General features: G+C 45.2%; 1 protein-coding gene across 1 annotated transcript in view; it reads left to right on the forward strand.

The window, feature by feature from the left end:
• Positions 1-1517: 1517 nt before the first annotated feature.
• Retreg1 (reticulophagy regulator 1) overlaps positions 1518-17180 on the forward strand; it is a 131259-nt gene continuing 115596 nt past the window's right edge. The window contains exon 1 of the mRNA XM_005356655.3: positions 1518-1941. Within this exon, the coding sequence (XP_005356712.1) occupies positions 1655-1941 (287 nt within the window). The 5' untranslated portion in view covers positions 1518-1654. The remainder of the gene's footprint in view (positions 1942-17180) is intronic.

The raw sequence follows: 17180 nt of genomic DNA on the forward strand, positions 1-17180 counted from the left end.
AGAAAAACTACCCAGTAGTACCGATGAATGTATTTATAGTAGTAGTGTCTACTTCCACCCTACAGGTTTTCAGTAATTATTAGAGGTCACAGACAAAGAAGATAGAATGAGAGCAATTAGTCCGGTCTTTAATACAACACTGTTTGAGCTGCCTTTTCTCCATAGTGATTTTGAGAAGGGTGAGGAAACCCTTCAGAACGCAGACCTGCTAGGGGAAGATCTGTCATTAAAAGGAGAAAATGAAGGCTGCAAGGCTCACACAGTAGCCAGAGCTTAGCTTTTTGATGATTCCATTGTCATCAGTTTTTGCTGCATCCACAGATCCCGAAGGCAGTAATTAGAACTTAGGGGGAGGAGGAATGTGAAGAATCTTGTAAACTTGTCTCTGAAAGCTTATCAACACAGGGTTTGGACCACAGGGATACCGGTTCTTACTGGTTCTGAAATTCCAATGCTCTGGCTTCTCAGCTCAGATCTGTGGAGTACTAAACAGAACTCAAATGACTCCAGAAAGCATCTTTATCTACCCCAAGGAGGTCCCACACTGGACTAGGTCAGGTGTGTGTGTGTGTGTGTGTGTGTGTGTGTGTGTGTGACTGAATTGCTTCCACACTGCTTTTTCCTTACTTCCAGGGCCTCTATCCATGGAGGTGTCACCAGGGTACCTCTGGCAATTTGAAAACTGCCTTCAGTTAAAACAGATACAAAAACCACAAACAAAACAACAACAACATAAAAACCATTGGCACTAGTGAATAACCGAAGGTCCTCAGAGAACACAACACCTGGTTTCTACCTGCAGCTCCTCTAGGACATCTTCCACGCTGAACTCTTTCTTGCCACCCCCACAGCACATCTCTGGGCTTAAAAGCCAGAAGATGCCGTCTATAGCCCAAACCCTTCTGAAACCTGATTCTGGATGCAGGAATCTCTTGGCACTGAGGGTTTCCACCACTGCATTGGTCCATTTCAAGTGGTACCTTTTGGATTGTGAGGCCTCGAAAAGGCAGAAGCTGTATGCACAAGGTCTAGCAATGAACCAAGCACAGAGTAGGTGGTCAACAAACCTTTGTGTGAGCCCTAGACATGAGCTCCCTTCAACCACGGCATACATTCAGGTAACTGTCTCCATCTAGCCTGCAATGTGTAGATGTTTGCATACGTAGACACAGAGGTATGTACTGGCCGTTTAGGTGAACATCACAAACTTTAACTCAGGGGCTCCCCGGAGGCAGCGATGGTCTTTCATTCCCCTACCCGCTTTTAAGATCCAAAGCCCATAGTCCCTTCGAGATGAGTCCTCTCTCCCCGGCCTCCTCAACTGGAAGGGGAAAGAGTATTTTCTTTTGGTCCCCAGCTACCCAGGGACGCCGCCCAGCTCGCATCCACCGGAGCTAGTGGAGCGCAGGATGTGCAGCCAGGCCCAGGGCGGCCCCGCCCCTACGCGAACTTGACCGCACCCTCTTCCCCCGCGCTGCCGGGCCTGACGTCACAAGGCACCCAGCCGCCGGCGCCCCGCGGTGCTCACTCCGAGCCCCGACCGGTCGCCGCTGCTTTCCGGGCGCTCACCGCCAGGCGCGCGCGTGCCCGCCCGCCTGCGTCCCTCCCCGTCCCCGTCCCCGTCCCTGTCCCCGCCAGCAAAGCGCCGCTGAAGATGGCGAGCCCGGCGCCCGGGGAGCGCGGCGCGCAAGGATGCCCAGCTCCGACTGCGGAGGAACCGGCACCGCGGCCCGGGGTTCCCGGGGAGGAGGCTGCATCGGAGGCAGAGCGGGCAGACGCGGGGCCGCAGGTGGAGGAGGCCGCGAGCAAGGTGGCCGCCACCCTGACCTGGCTGCTGGGGGAGCCCGTGCTGTGGCTGGGCTGCCGCGCGGACGAGCTACTGAGCTGGAAGAGGCCGCTGCGCAGCCTGCTCGCCTTCCTGGGTGCCAACCTGCTGTTCTGGTGAGTGCTGGGGCTGGATGGGGGCGCCCCGGAGGGCAGGTGACCTTGGGGCGCCCGGGGCCGGATGTGGCCTGGCCGGGGTGAGCTGGGCGCCGCGGGGGAAGTGACAGCTCTTTCTCACTTGTTCGGTCACCTGTCTGAAACAGGTAGTAACCCACTTCAACTTTCCTCTAGACGCACTTCCCTGTGAATGGCTGTCACCCTGGCTGCAGGTGTCCACCCTCCAAGGGGAGGTGATGGTCGGCTGGCCCACGTGTTCCTGTATCTAGGGATGTCCCAGAGCTCTTGAAAACTTCGGCCCTGGTATTGTCAACTCGCAGGTCCTTTGACCTGTGTTTCCACGGCATATCTGGGCCGGCTTAGGTACAGTTTCTACACTGCTGCCCTTCATCAGCCACCGGAGAAGGGCAGTGAATGAGATGGTTTCCTTCCCCTGGAGGGTAGGGTTTACTGTCTTTGCTCCCAGATGAGAAAGCAGGAGGTAAACAAACAGGTGGATTAGGCACATCGCCCCGCCCCAGTGTTGCACAGCGGGGTGGGGGTGGGGACGATAGTATTTCAGGCGAAATTACTCCAGAGGGACTGGACAGAAATGCTCTTTGAATAGCCCCCCCCCCCCAATCAACAGGTTTGCCTCACCAGAAAGTGTTCTGCGTAGGTAAGCACTAGGCAGTGTCTGGCTCCATCCCCCGAAGGATGTGCCCTGTCATCTGGTACTAGCTTTCCGAAGGCAGAGAAAAACCTCCTTTGTCTGTTGATTGTTTTCATAACAAACATGACCCTCGCAGTGCAGAATAAGCACTTTCACTAACAGATACCTACTTACAGGACATAGATTTCTGAACCCCAAAGTTGGGAAATAAATACAAGAGAGAGACGTAGCCTGTCATTTTTCTAGATTAGCCTGAACAACGTGAAGGGTTTTCTTTAGATCCCTGCTAGTCTTGGTTTGCTCTGAAAACGAGCTGTGTCTTGTTGCTGTCTGAGGATGTTAATTAACTTTGGGCCTCTCAGCTATTGCTGCTTCTGGAGTTTATCCTAAGTCTCCATCCTGTTGTAAAGTTACCTGAGCCCTTAAATAAAGAGGTTATATTATGTTGATCGAGGCTGGAACAGGAAGCCAGGTCTTACTTAGGGCCATGTCTCACTTAGTTACACCAATAAGCAGCATGTTTTAAATTTTATTTAGATAAGAACAGCACAGTTCCAAAGTTTGAAGGTACAAAAATGTAAACACTTTGAAAATATTTTCCCTTTGAAAATCTTTTCCCTTTGAAAAATCTCTTTCCCACGCCCATCCCCAGCTCCCCAGCTTCCTCCCAGAGGCCACCAGGGCTGCTAGTTCTCTGTACCATTTTTTGTTTTTTTCAGACAGTGCCTGTTTAAGCAGAAGCACTGTGTTCTGTGCAGACTGTTGGCTGGCATAGTAAAGATTCTTCATCTAAGGGCGGGTGCCTTGTTGATTACTTCCTTGCTTTTCCAATGCATAGAATTCCTTTGTAAGATGCTCAGAGTATTGAGCCTGCTAAGGAGGCTCAGATGGAGCTCCCAGCACTTGGCATTTTTAGTGTGATAGCTGAGTCTCGTATATGTATCACTTGGTATATAATGAAGACATTTTAAGGGATGAATCCCACAAGTAAAACCGCTGGGTCAGAGGGAATGTGCCCTTGTCATTTGAATGGCTGTCACTGTATTGTCATTGGGGTTCTACCAGACTATTTGCCCATCAACAGTGTGACTGACTGCTTGCACTGCTATATACTCTTGCCAAGAAGATCTTGAAAAACGTTTTAATCTTGTAAATCTAGTAGGTGGAAAGGGCACTTTGGTATGGTTTTAAATTTGTGTTTATCTGAGACTGTTTTCCTTGTGTTCAAGGCCACTGTAATTATCTGTTCTCTGCACTGCCTGTTTACCTATAACAGCTCTGGTCTGTTCGCTGTAGACACTGACCTTCTTCTTATTGACTTTCTCAAGTTCTTTTTATCGGAAGATTTGTAGCATAATAATGTAACGTGTTGCAAACATTATTCCTAGGATGTGTTCTCGTGTGAATGTGTGTTGCAGGTCCATGTCTATGTGAGTGCGTGTCGGAGACCCAGAGGCCCTCTGAGGTCTCTCAGTAAGCCTAGAGCTCATCAATATGACTGGACTGGCTGGTCCATGAGCTCAGGGGTCTGCCTGCCTCTAACCCTTCCATGCTGAAGTTATAGATGCATGGATCTCTCCTGGCTTTTATAGGGCTGGGGATCTGAACTCATGTCCTTATGCTATGTGGCAGCCACATTCCTGATTGAGCCACCTCTGTAGCCTCCCTAAGACATATTCTTTAAGAGCAATGTTTGAACTAATGTTTTTAAATAGATAATTAAAAGGTATATTTGATATTTTTCATATGAGTATTGTCTCCCATCCATTTTATTAACCACTCTGAGGGAAAAACAAATAGTGAACAGGCTCTGAGCCTCCTTAGAATGTCTTATTGTTTCTGTTTGTAGTAGCTGGATTCCGTGCATGCATTTCCTCTGACAGACAGCCACCCTGCTCTCTGAATTCTGAAGCACTTGTTGCTTTTGTGTTACAATTCATTGGACTTTATAATCCCTTTATTAATGACGGAACTTGTTTTGAAATCTTCCTTATTTGTAGCTCTGGGGCTAAAATAGAATTTTAAAGTTTAAAATAAAAAAAAAGCCAATTTATTTCTAATCAAATGATCTTTATTTCCAGTCCCCTTTTCCTCCCTCCCTTCCTCCCTCCCTCTCCTCTTTTAAAAACAGGTTATTACTCTGTTATCCAAACTGGTCTCAAACTCACGACAGTCCTCCTGCTTCAACTTCCTAAGTGCTAAGACTAAAGGTGTGAACCATCATTCCTGGTTACAGATGACCTCATTTGGTTCTTAATATTCTGTGTCCTGAGAATGCTAAAGCTTGTGTTTTCTATGAGGAAAACAAAGAAGTCATTATGTTAAAATATAATGTGCTGTAGAATAAGACCCTGTCTCAAAAACAAAAAAGAAAAGCCCACATCCCGGCATAAGCAGTGGGATGCTTTATTTACCGTTGCTTTTCTTCCATTCTTGTGGAAGGTAACTTTGTAAATATACCATTTGCATGGCTTAATATCTGGTACTAATAATTACTTTCAGCAGTTTGAATTTGACCCCGAAATTTTGACTTTGCCTGACCATGATCTGTAAAATTAGTGTCGTGCATTGGAAAACTGGGATCGAAACAGGTCCTGGGGAGCTGGATTGTCTCCAACTGGAGAGAGTGCATTCAGCAGGCATATGGAAGGTTCTAGGAAGGATCTGGGACAGAGTCACTGTGGATGGGAGAGGCTGTCCTGTTTTAATGGATTGTGCTTCACTGGACCTTGATGGACAGGAGTAGATCTTGGATTTGGACAACTGTCTAACTGTAAAGAATTCACCGGATGAAAGAGTGGGATCTTTTTTGTTTGCTTGTTTGTTTTTTTTTCAAGACAGAATTTCCTCTATTTATATAGACCTCGCTGTCCTGGAACTCCTTCCATAGACTAGGCTGGCCTCGAACTCAGAGATCCGTTGGCCTCTACCTCCCGAGTGCTGGGATTAAAAGCATGCACCACCACTGCAGGAAAAGAGCCACATCTTAAAGATATACTTAATATTTTATCTACAACTCAACACAGAAGAGAAAAGTACCAACGGGACAAAATGTAGATGAGGTTGGCTAGGCGCTGTGGGGACAGATTTGGAGTACAGGGCTTGCCAGAAGCGCCATGTTTAGTGCTTGCATTAAGTTTTTCTGTGATTAAGAAGGACAAAACAATGCTCTGTGAAACATGCAAAAATATTAAAAATGGATAAACAAATTTGTGTTCATTTATTCCCACCACAGACAACTACATAGCTGTGGAGATAAACAATGGGTACAGATAACAGTGCAGACGAATTTTGCAAGTGTCGTTTGAGATCAAAGAAGCCCAAAGTGACATGTGCAATGGTCCAGTCTTGCTGTGTTCCAGACTGACTTAATTTATAGTTCTAAGGTGTGTGAAAGTAAACCAGCCTGAGCTAAGGACACACACACAGGAGCTGAAACCACAGACAGCATTCCTCAGTTGGACACACATACATGTTCTTATATATGACATACTTAGGAAAAAGGCTAACGTGAAGGAGTGCCAATCGTATCGTGGAAAGCTGTGATTAGGTGCCAGTCTCCAGACTCAAGGTTTCTCCAGTGGATAATCAGGCCACAGTTCAGTAGGCCTGGAACTGCGCAAGGCTTCAGAACGCACTATCTTACATTTAGTTTACAAGGAATGCATTTTCAAAATTTGTTTCCTTAATTTTTAAAATAGCTAATATAACCTCACAACTCCAAAGATTAAAGGGCAGAAAAGGGTAAACATTTTAGAAATCTTTCCCGTGCCAGGCACCCAGCCCTCTTACAAGGGCAGCTCATGTGAGTTTCAAACACAGCTGGAAGTGAACCCGTGAACAGAAATGACAGTTTTCTTTTTAAAAGATTTGCATTTGGGTTTCTAAGTGTGCATGTGGGTTGTATGTGCCTGCAAGTGTCCGCGGAAGACAGAGGTCACTGGATGCCTTGGCCCTGGAGTTAACAGGAGGTTGGGAGTCATCTGAGGTCTGTTCTGGGCATTGAACTCAGGTCCTCTTCAAGAGCAACCCATGCTCTTCACCGCTGAGCCATCTCTCCAGCTGGATACTTTTGTTTTTAAGGAATCAACTTTTTGTGGTTTATTTACACTAAAAAGTAGATGTTATATGTACATAGTTAGATGTGTGGGTGTTATGTGTGTGTGTCTGTGTAGATACATATATATGTGACCACAATGACAAGATTTAAATTATTCTCTCAACTGTGTCTTAGTTGCTTTTCTCTTTCTGCGACAAACACCATGACCAAGGCGACTTATGAAGAGAACATTTAGTTTGGGGCTCACAGGTCCATGACTGTCATGGTGGCGTACATGGCAACAGGCAGGCAACAAGGCCATGCCTCTTAACCCTCCCGAAACAGTCCCACCAGCATTGGACAGGGCATTTTTTATTTTTTTTATTTATTTTTATTTTTTTTTGGTTTTTCGAGACAGGGTTTCTCTGTGGCTTTGGAGCCTGTCCTGGAACTAGCTCTGTAGACCAGGCTGGTCTCGAACTCACAGAGATCCGCCTGCCTCTGCCTCCTGAGTGCTGGGATTAAAGGCGTGCGCCACCACCGCCCGGCTCAGGGCATTGTTTAGATGAACCTATGGGGCCATTCTCACCCCAGCCACCACAACCTAAAGGGGCACTTTCGGTCTGCTTCCCGTCAGTCCTCAGTCTGTGTACTCTAACCTGATATCAGGTCTCTTTTCTAAAGTCCCACACAGTGGTATCACGTGGCATGCTGTCTTCTGTGTCTGATTAAACCAAAGCCTGAATTAAGTTTTAAGCTTCATTTCCACTATGTACATCAGTTATTTGTTCTATTATTAATTATTATTATTATTCTTACTGAGTGCTAATAATAATAGCAATTTTGGAGGAGTAAGTCCGATTGATTTATCCATTTGCAAGCTGATAGTCACATAAAGAATTTCCAATCATGCCTATTACTATTTCCTGTTGTTAGAGTTATTGGAAAGCTTCAGGTACAGCGGGATGTGTGTGCAGCTTTCCTTTTGGGTAAAGGGAAGTGGTAAGTGGTATTATTCTGGATTTTATGATAGACTCATGATAGTTGCCCTGGATCAGGAACAAATGGAACAAAATGCCCATCTTCCAGGTCTCCTTGCTGGACATGATTCTGAAATATAATAACTTTTGATGCAGTTTCTCTTTTGAGTCACATGCTTCTGCAGCTTGAAAAGGTGCTCTGATCAAGCTTTGAACTCACTGTTGGTGACCATGACATCTAAAAAAGTCTATATGGAGGGGTCTGTTTTCCTTCGTGTCTAGGGATATGTGACTGTACCTCCTCCTACCTGTGGAACTATTAAAGAACAGTAAATTGGTGTTCTTGAGGTGGCTACAGAGGGACACACCTGGCAGGGGTCCTGGGACCCTTTCTATTCTCTGCTCCGATGTTCCTCCAGCTTGCAGTGGAGCAGGGCCCTGGGGAGAGTGAGCATGGACTAGCAGCAGTATTTCCTGCCAGTCACTCATGCAGAAACCCAGGCACATTCCAAGCCTACAGAACCAGAATCTTTGGAGGTAGGATGGAGATGTCTAGGTCTCTCCAGCTCTCCAGTGACTTGACACACTTACGTTTGAGCACTTTTTGGAGATGTGTGCCCTCTTCTCCATAAGATACCATTTTTATTGCTGGATGACTCTAGCTAGTATAAATCCTTACCTTGATTTATGTAGTAATTAGAGCGGTGGGGCTGCGTCCCCAGCACCCCGGCTGCTTGGCTAGCTTATGCCCCGAAATAACAACACACAAACTGTATTCATTTAAACACTGCTCGGCCCATTTCTATCTAGCCTCTTCTCGGCTAACTCTCGCACCTGGACTAGCCCATTTCTAGTGTAGCCCACGAGGTGGCTTACCAAGGGGATTCTAGCCTACGTCCATCCTGGGTCAGAGCTTCATCACGTGTGTCTTCCCGGGAGAGGGCAGCATGCTATCTCTGCTCCAGAGCGCAGACCTGTCGAGTCTGAGCTCACTTCCTCTTCCTCCCAGCATTCTGTTCTGTTTACTCCTCCCACCTATGTTTTAACCTATGAGGGCCAGCCAAGCAGTTTCTTTATTGCTTAACCAATGAAATCAACAGATTGATATATGACACTCCCGCATCACTTCCCCTTTTTCTGTTTAAACAAAAAAAAGAAGGCTTTAACTTTAACATAGCAAAATTACATATAACAAAAGTTATCAAGCAAGAATTACAGTTACAATATTTATATCTATTTTATCTTTTAACGTAACTAAGGAAAACTATAACTATAACTATCTATCTATTCTGCAACTCCATCAAAGACTCCAGAAGAATACAATATTACCTAAGCAAACAAAAAGTAAGCACTTTTCAAAACTCTAGAAATCACAGAGACATCTCGCTGCCTGGACAGTCACCCAAAGTTCCTCTGTACCATTGGGGCATCCATCTTCGGCCTACAGGCCTATAGTTTCCAGCAGACATTTCCACAAAGCAGGAAATTTCAAAGGCAGTCACTATCTGCTTGTCCTGAAGAATGTCTTGCAGACTCTTTCATGAATCAGGAACCCCGAAGATCTTCTCACCTTTAGGCAAGTTCAGCAGTCCTCTCTCTGTGGGTTCTCTGTGTCCAGTTTATGCAATAGTCCAGGCAAGAACAGTTTCTTGCCCAAATGGCTATCAAACTCCATAAGGATCCTCTTCGATGCCCATCTTCTTCTTGAAGTAGATTGGTGCTGCCAGGAGCAGAGTGTCTCATTGTCATGAAAAGTCCTAAGTTATTAAAACATTAAATGCCATATTCTGCAGTCTTTGAAAGATATGAAGAATGTCTATCTAACTGAAATGTATCTCTATATATCTAGAAAATCTAACTAACATGACTACAAGCTTGACTATTACTGATGATTATCCATTAACCTATATTTCTTAATTGTACATTACATTTTTAATGAACTACACAATCACAATATCTTAATCAATAGCAGAAATATGCATATACATATAACAAAATTGACCTTAAATCTCTATCAATAAAGCAAAATCTATACTAATACAAATTATTCATACCTATATCAGATTTATGATTGCATCTTATATCTGAAATCACCAGCATCTAAGTCTCACCCATAATAGTTAGAAAACTACAATTTTGGTGGCTCATCAAAATTTAGTGATTATAATTATTATAAAAAATGTTCACATTAGCTCTTTATTTACATTTTATTTATTATATGTATTATCTTCATTTTATACAAAAGGAAACTAAGGCCCTTTGAGGTGAACAGAACTCCTAAGGATGGCTTCCCTGTGCAGTGCTCAGTAGATCATTTGTCATAGGATGACTTCCATGTACACTGCTCAGTAGAGTGTTTGTCATAGGATGGCTTCCCTGTGCACTGCTCAGTAGAGTGTTTGTCATAGCATGGCTTCCCTGTGCAGTGCTCAGTAGAGTATCTGCCATAGCATGGCTTCTCTGTGCACTGTTTAACAGAGTATTTGCCATGAGGGCAATGATTCTTTACTTGCCTTGGGCATTGCAGTGATCAGTCGGTTCTTGGGGAGCTACTGAGCACCTGAAATGTGGCAGAACAATGGTTCTCAACTTGTGGGTCATGACCCCTTGGGGTTGAATGACCCTTGAATGACCCTTTTACAGGGATCGACTAAGACCATTGGAAAATACAGACATTTACGAGTCTTTTTTTAAATAAAATTATTGTTATGAAATAGCAATGAAGTAATTTTATGGCTGTGAGTCGCCACAATGTGAGGAACTGTATTAAAGTATAGCGTTGGGAAGGTTGAGAACCACAGCACTGGAGTGGCTCAGAGCTCTTCTTACATGTAGTGTGTCATCCCCCTCGCCGGCCCCTCCCCACCCCACCATGTGTGTATCTTCCAGTCACTGTGAGGTTGTCTGTGGAGGTCACAAGTCCACGCTGGGTGTCTTCCTCCCTCGTTCTCTATCTTAGTTTTTGAGGCAGGGTCTCTCACTGAAGCTGGAGTTGCCATTTTAGTTAGACTGACTGTTGCTGAGTCCCTAGGATCTGCTCTGCTCGGCTCTGTCCTCTAGCGCTGGGCTACAGGCAAACACCACCTGTGGATGCTGGGGATCTGAACTCGGCTCCTCATGCTCGTCCAGCAAGTGCTTTACCCACGGAGCCATCTCTCCAGCCCCTTGATAGATGTATTTTTTTTATATAAATGTACTTTTAATTGTGTTTAGTTTAAATGTAAAGTGTTCCATCCTGTTAGACACACAGTTCTTGGTGATTTCATAGGTTCAGTATTTTCTACTGCATTGCTGTAAAAGAATATCATGAGACAACTTGAGTCATGTCTTCCAATATTACAGCATTACAGTCAGTGATTTCAGAACCGTATGAAGACGCCGTTGTTTGGAGGTCATTGTCGTTTTGTCATCAGTAGGGATTATTTTTCAGTTTATTCATGAGGAGTCCAGATTCCTCACTCATTTCTTGTGATGGTTTGAGTAGGAAATGTTCCCCATAGTCTCAGACAATTTGAATATTTGGTCCTCAGTTGATGGCCTTGTTTGAGAGACTTCGGAGATGGACCTTGTAGGAGGAGGTACGTCACTGAGGGCTGGCTTTGAGAGTTTAGACATTTGTGCCATTTTCAAGTTTGCCCACTCTGCTTCTTGCTTGTGGTTCAAGCTGTGAGTTCTCATCTTGCCACCTCTGCTGCAATGTCTTCACGCCGCTACTGGAGACACTAAGCCATGGAACAAATGCACATAAACTCTTCCATGGCTTGCCTTGCTTGTACTGTTTCATTGCAGCAATAGAAAGACATCATCCCGTTTCTATTTGACCTGGGTTATCAGAAGACACAGCTGAGCGTTTATTTGGTCTGGTGCTGCGTCCAGGGATATGGCTTGAAGACCAAGGATTCCCCTTGCCCCTGGGAGCTTCCCTTCTGCTAGGGAAGGCATGGTTGGTTCATCAAGTTGAGCCAAACAGTATACCCTGGTTTTGAGCTGCATGCCACAATCTCCAGGACTTTCCAGCTTAGGGAAAGTGCAGATCCTGGGTAGTTTGGCAATGCTGGTGAAAGCTTGGTGTAGCGCGTTGAATGGGTTTAAAGGAAACAGTCTGATTATAAAAGTGAGGGTAATGCCAAGACCTTTTGACATAGGATAAACCAGGAATAAAGAAGACGTGAGCTCTAGGTACCCTCAGACTAGGGAGACTTACCTGACTCATCGGGAGGATGGAATGGGGGAGGGGGTGTAATATGGGATACCAAAACCAGTTGAGGATCTGAAAGGTGGATGACCAGAAGGCTGTGATGGGTCTAGGTGCACTAGATAATCTTCCTCTAGCCCCAGTAGGGTGGTGTTGACTCGCAAGGCCTTCAAAGTAGAAAGGGACTCAGTTTATTAAAAGCAGCTCTAGTCCTTTGGATACCGAGCCTTCTGCAAATGTCCACCAAGGGCTTCCTGGTGGACTCAGTGGCTCTTTGTGACACTTTCTCTCAGTCTCAGTCCTCAGTACCAGCTAAAGCACGGCTGATCTCAGCAGATCAACACCTATGCGTAAAACCAGTCGGTTTTTCCTCTGTGCTGTAGCGGCCTTGAACCCCAGAGCCACCTCTTCAGGCAACGTCAGTCATTTTTGCAGAGATTTAAGTAATCACTTTCCCTCAGCTCCATTAGTCATGTCTGCCGTTTTATCTTGTTCTGTGCATGAATGTTCTCAGGCTGCCCCGTTGCTCCAGATGAGTACAAGTAAATGGGGTGTGTCATTATTCCTGCTCCTGGGAACAGAGAGATGCCAGAGACACAGTCTAATCCCTGGGCTGGGGACGGGGAGAGAAACGAGTTAATGCCTATGTATATGACAGGTTCTGCTGTATGTGTTAAATGGCCACAAAGGCGCCGGGAAGAGGCAGCAGGGATTTTTTTTAGGCAGTGAATGGATGCTATGCTTTTACAGTGTTCCCTAAAAATACCCATGTTGGAAATGTAATGCTCAAATTTGTTTTAATGGCATTTGGAAGTAGAAGCTTTAAGTGGTGGTAATTAGGGCCAGGTGAGGTCATAAGGCAAGGCCCCAGGAAGGGAAAGAAAGTTTGGAACTAGCGTGCTTGCTCTGTCTTCCCATGTGATGCCCGTGCCTTGTTATGTGGCAGCAAGAGGTTGACCGGATGATGACGTCATGTTCCTGGGCTTCCCGGGCACCAAAGGCATAGCCAAGCTGTATTTTATTCTTCAAAATTTCTCCTGTCTATAGTTGTTCAGTTAGAGCAACAAAATACACCAAGGCAAGAGAGTATTGGGATGGGGGTGGTGGGCACAGGTTGATCAGTTTGTAACAAGTTCAATTAAACTGATATGCCTTGATTATTATATTTTGCTTGCTGGGTTGATTTATGGAAACAGAAGCAGTCGTGAATTTCTTATAGAGAAAGAGAGAGAGGGGAGAGGTGGTTTTATGTGCTGGTTAGAAAGAGAAAGTTTGGGATAGCAGTTTGTGAAGAGGCTATCACTGAACTTTGTGTTATCCTCACTCCTGTTCTTACCTCGGAGCACTAGGAATTGAGCCTATCTGTCACAGCGCGCACCCCCATTCAGCAGGAAGCAGTTTGGAGAGAAATAACTGCGCCCATGTTCCCATATATTGTTTATAAATGTTTTTTTCCACTTAAAGGGGGATATGATATAGGTATGAGTAATTTGCATTAGTATAGATTTTGCTTTATTGATAGAAATTTAAGGTCAATTTTGTTATATGTATATATATATGTATGTATGTATTTCTGATCTTGACTAAGGTATTATGATTGTGGAGTTCATTTAAAAAATGTAATGTATATAGGTTGTTAAGGGATAATCATTAATGATAGTCAAGCTTGTAGTCATGTTAGTTAGATTTTCTAGATATATAGAGATATGTTTCAGTTAAATAGGCATTTTTTGTATCTTTCAAAGACTACAGAATATGGCATTTTTAAATGTTTTAATAACTTAGGACTTTTCATGACAATGAGACACTCTGCTCCTGGCAGCACCAATCTACTTCAAGAGGAAGATGGGCATCGAAGAGGATCCTTATGGAGTTTGATAGCCATTTGGGCAAGAAACTGTTCTTGCCTGGACTATTGCATAAACTGGACACAGAGAACCCACAGAGAGAGGACTGCTAAACTTGCCTAAAGGTGAGATGGTCTTTCGGGGTTCCTGATTCATTGAAGAGTCTGCGATACATTCTGCAGGACATAACAAATAGTGACTGAACTGTCTTTGAAATTTCCTGCTTTGTGGAAATGTCTGCTGGAAACTATAGGCCTGTAGGCCGAAGATGGATGCCCCAATGGTACAGAGGAACTTTGGGTGACTGTACAGGCAGCGAGATGTCTCTGTGATTTCTAGAGTTTTGTAAGTTTCTTATTTCTTGTTTGCTTAGGTAATATTATATCTTTCTGGAGTCTTTGATGGAGTTAAAGAATAGTTAGTTATAGTTATAGTTTTCCTTAGTTATAATAAAGATAAAATAGATGTAAATATTGTAATTTTTACTTGATAACTGTTTTGTTATATGTAATTTTGCTATGTTAAAGTTAAAGCCTTTCCTTTTTGTTTTAACAGAAAAAGGGGAAATGATGGAGGAAGGTCATTGGTTAAGTAATAAAGGAACTGCTTGGCCTCATAGGTTAAAACATAGGTGGGAGGAGTAAACAGAACAGAATGCTGGGAGGAAGAGGAAGTGAGCTCAGAGACGCCATGCTCCCCTCTCCTGGGCAGACGCGATAGCTCTGCTCTCTGAGGCACACGTGATGAACTCCGACCCAGGATGGACATAGGCTAGAATCTTCTCGGTAAGACCAGTGCTACACAGTTTATTAGAGATGGGTTGATCGGGATATAGAGCTAATGTGCCAAGCAGTGTTTAAATGAATACAATTTGTGTGTTGTTATTTCGGGGCATAAGCTAGCCAGGTGGCCAGGGTGCTGGGGAAGCAGCTCCTATTACAACAAAAACTTTGAGATAAGAACTCAATTAGTTGCCCAGACTAGCCTTGAACTTGTGACCCTCCTACCTTAGCCTCCTAACTAGCTTGGATTAAACCCTTGTGCCACCAGGCCTGGCATATCCCTTCTCCTCTGTAGGGAGAAAAAGCTGTTTCTGTGGCTTAGAACTTGATGCTGCAAAGCTTCCAGATGCTGCTTTCAGTTTTCTGTTCAGTCTTCCATAGGAAGGAGAGGAGCAAGAGCCTGGAAGACGGATCGGCTAGCACATCACTGGAACGCGGTTGGTGGGAGGCCTGGATGGAGGTGGTTTAGTGTGGGTGGGGAGGAGGACACAGATCCGGGCAAAAGTGAGGGTAAATCTGGGAGGGCTGACTCACTGGGCAGGTGGGAAGTGACTCAGATGACCCCAGTCTGTGAGAAGTGGCTGGGCATGTTAAAATCCATTTGAGGGTCATTGAGTTTAGGTTAGAGTTTTGGAGAAGAGGGGTCCTGTTCAGTTTTGGGAATTTTGAGTTTAGCGGGCTCCTGACTTTCCAGGCAGGTTATTCACAGGTTGACCTCAGAGCCACAGACTCATGGCCAGGGTTTGGGCTAAGGGGAAGTGAGTAGCTGGGCATGTTGGGGTTTGGTTCTTGCAGATTTCAGGGTGTGTGACATTGCTGGGACCATTTGCTGGGAATGATGAGAAGGGGAGGGTGCTGAGGAAGGTAAAGTTACCAAGTTTCATGACTCAGGGCATCTTATGGACAGGGACATTGTGTGGTAGGTAGTCCTAGGCTTAAGTTGCTCCGGAGAAGCCAGCAGAGGCAAGCACTGAGGAGAGTGGGCCCTTGCCTGTGATTGACATCCTTGGCCTGTTCAGCATCCCTTTCCACAAAGAGCGGAGGATGCCAGACCCCACTGGAGTGGGGGTAGGGTTCTCTCCCTCGTTTTATCCCTCCTTGTTACAGTGGCATGGCTGTGTGTTTCTGCGTCCCTGTGTGATTCAATGTCAGACTAGCTCACGTCTTACTTGGTAGCTGGGGAGTTACAGTGGCCTAAGAAATCTTTCCTTCTACTGCCACTGAATGCGCATGACCTTCCTAGTTTATACACCGATCATCTGGTAGGAACAATAAGAGCTGGGGCTTTAGGAGAGCCATCTGGTCACTGAAGGAAGAAGAGCTTTGGTGAGTGGCATTAGTGCCCCCATGAAAGAGGCCCTAGGGAGCTCATTCTCTTCTTCCTCGTGTGGGGACAGGGCAGGAAGGCACTACTCACAAACCAGGAGGTGAGCCTCAGCCAGAGCTGCATCTGCTGCTGCTTTCATCTCTGAGGTCCCAGCCCCCATGAATACATTTGCGGTTTACAGGCTGCAGGGTTTGTGGCTGTCTCTGCTTAGCAGCCCAAGCCAACCAAGACTCTGATTCAGTGCTCACTTTCACACGTCAAGAGTGGCACGATCCGTGTCCCTGCCGCCTTTCTGTGGGGCGCTAGCACTCTGCTCCATGCCCTTCTCTGTTGATTCTGCACATATCTGGGCGGGTGCTCTGAAACATGGCTGAGCTTGTGGAGAAGGGACCCACGGACGGGCAAGGTCGATGATGACCTGGGAGGCGTGGACCTGAAGGGGCTGGGTTGGCAGGTGTCATTTCCTCTGGCACTGAGAACAAGGTAGAGACACGTGTGCCCGCAGCTGGAGTAGGAGGCAGACTGTGGCATCCTCCCTGAGGGAGGAGGTGGCATCTCATGAGGGAGAGGAAGAGGAGTCGGGCTGAGGTACCAGCAGAAACCTCAGTAGGTACCTCAGCCTGAATGGGGACGGTATCATCACGGTACAAATGACTGGAACAATGGGACATGGATGACACTGGTTTTTTTTGGCTTTGTGTATATCATTTCCTCTGATCATATTTTGGGTCAAATATTGGGTCTTCCTATTTGTCTCTTTTGATTATTCTTTTCCCCAGTGTGTTTCTCAATGGAACAGTATTAAATGTATTTTGGTGACTTTTGTGTTAGATTAGTAGTGAGTATCGTGTAGGGAATTTCTCATCATAAAAGATAAGCAAGTCCGTGGTATACCTACAGATCATAGCAGACACTTTGGGTCTTTAGATATTTGGGGATTCTGCCCCATGTTTCTTGGTCCTGGTGGTCTTAGTTTATGTGGAGAGGACTGGGGGGAAGGTAGGACTGCCCAAGTGCAAACATGCTGAACACAAACTACTCGCTGCCACTCTCCTGGTGGGGACTCCAGAGACGAGCATCTTCAGTGATTTTCAGAACTGACAGTATTTTGATTTTGTCACAGTCAAGGCTGAGGCAGTCACTTCACAAAAACATATAGAACAAAATGACAGAAGTATGATTAGGGCCATTTTAGAGGTTGTCAGAAAATCTGTCTTAATCCCTAGCCCAGATTAATCATTATTTTTTAAAATGAATCCTAAGTACCCAGTTTAAACAAGTTAAATGTTCTAACATAATACAGTCCCTGAACATACTAAATTAGTATGAATGGGCTAAATAATGGTGGTAAGGAAATATGAGAAATCGTTGTTTGGAGTAACTAAATCGTTAGCTACATTTTTCTTTTTTTTTTTTT

This window comes from Microtus ochrogaster, chromosome 19 (assembly GCF_000317375.1).
Source record: "Microtus ochrogaster isolate Prairie Vole_2 chromosome 19, MicOch1.0, whole genome shotgun sequence".
NCBI lineage: Eukaryota > Metazoa > Chordata > Mammalia > Rodentia > Cricetidae > Microtus > Microtus ochrogaster.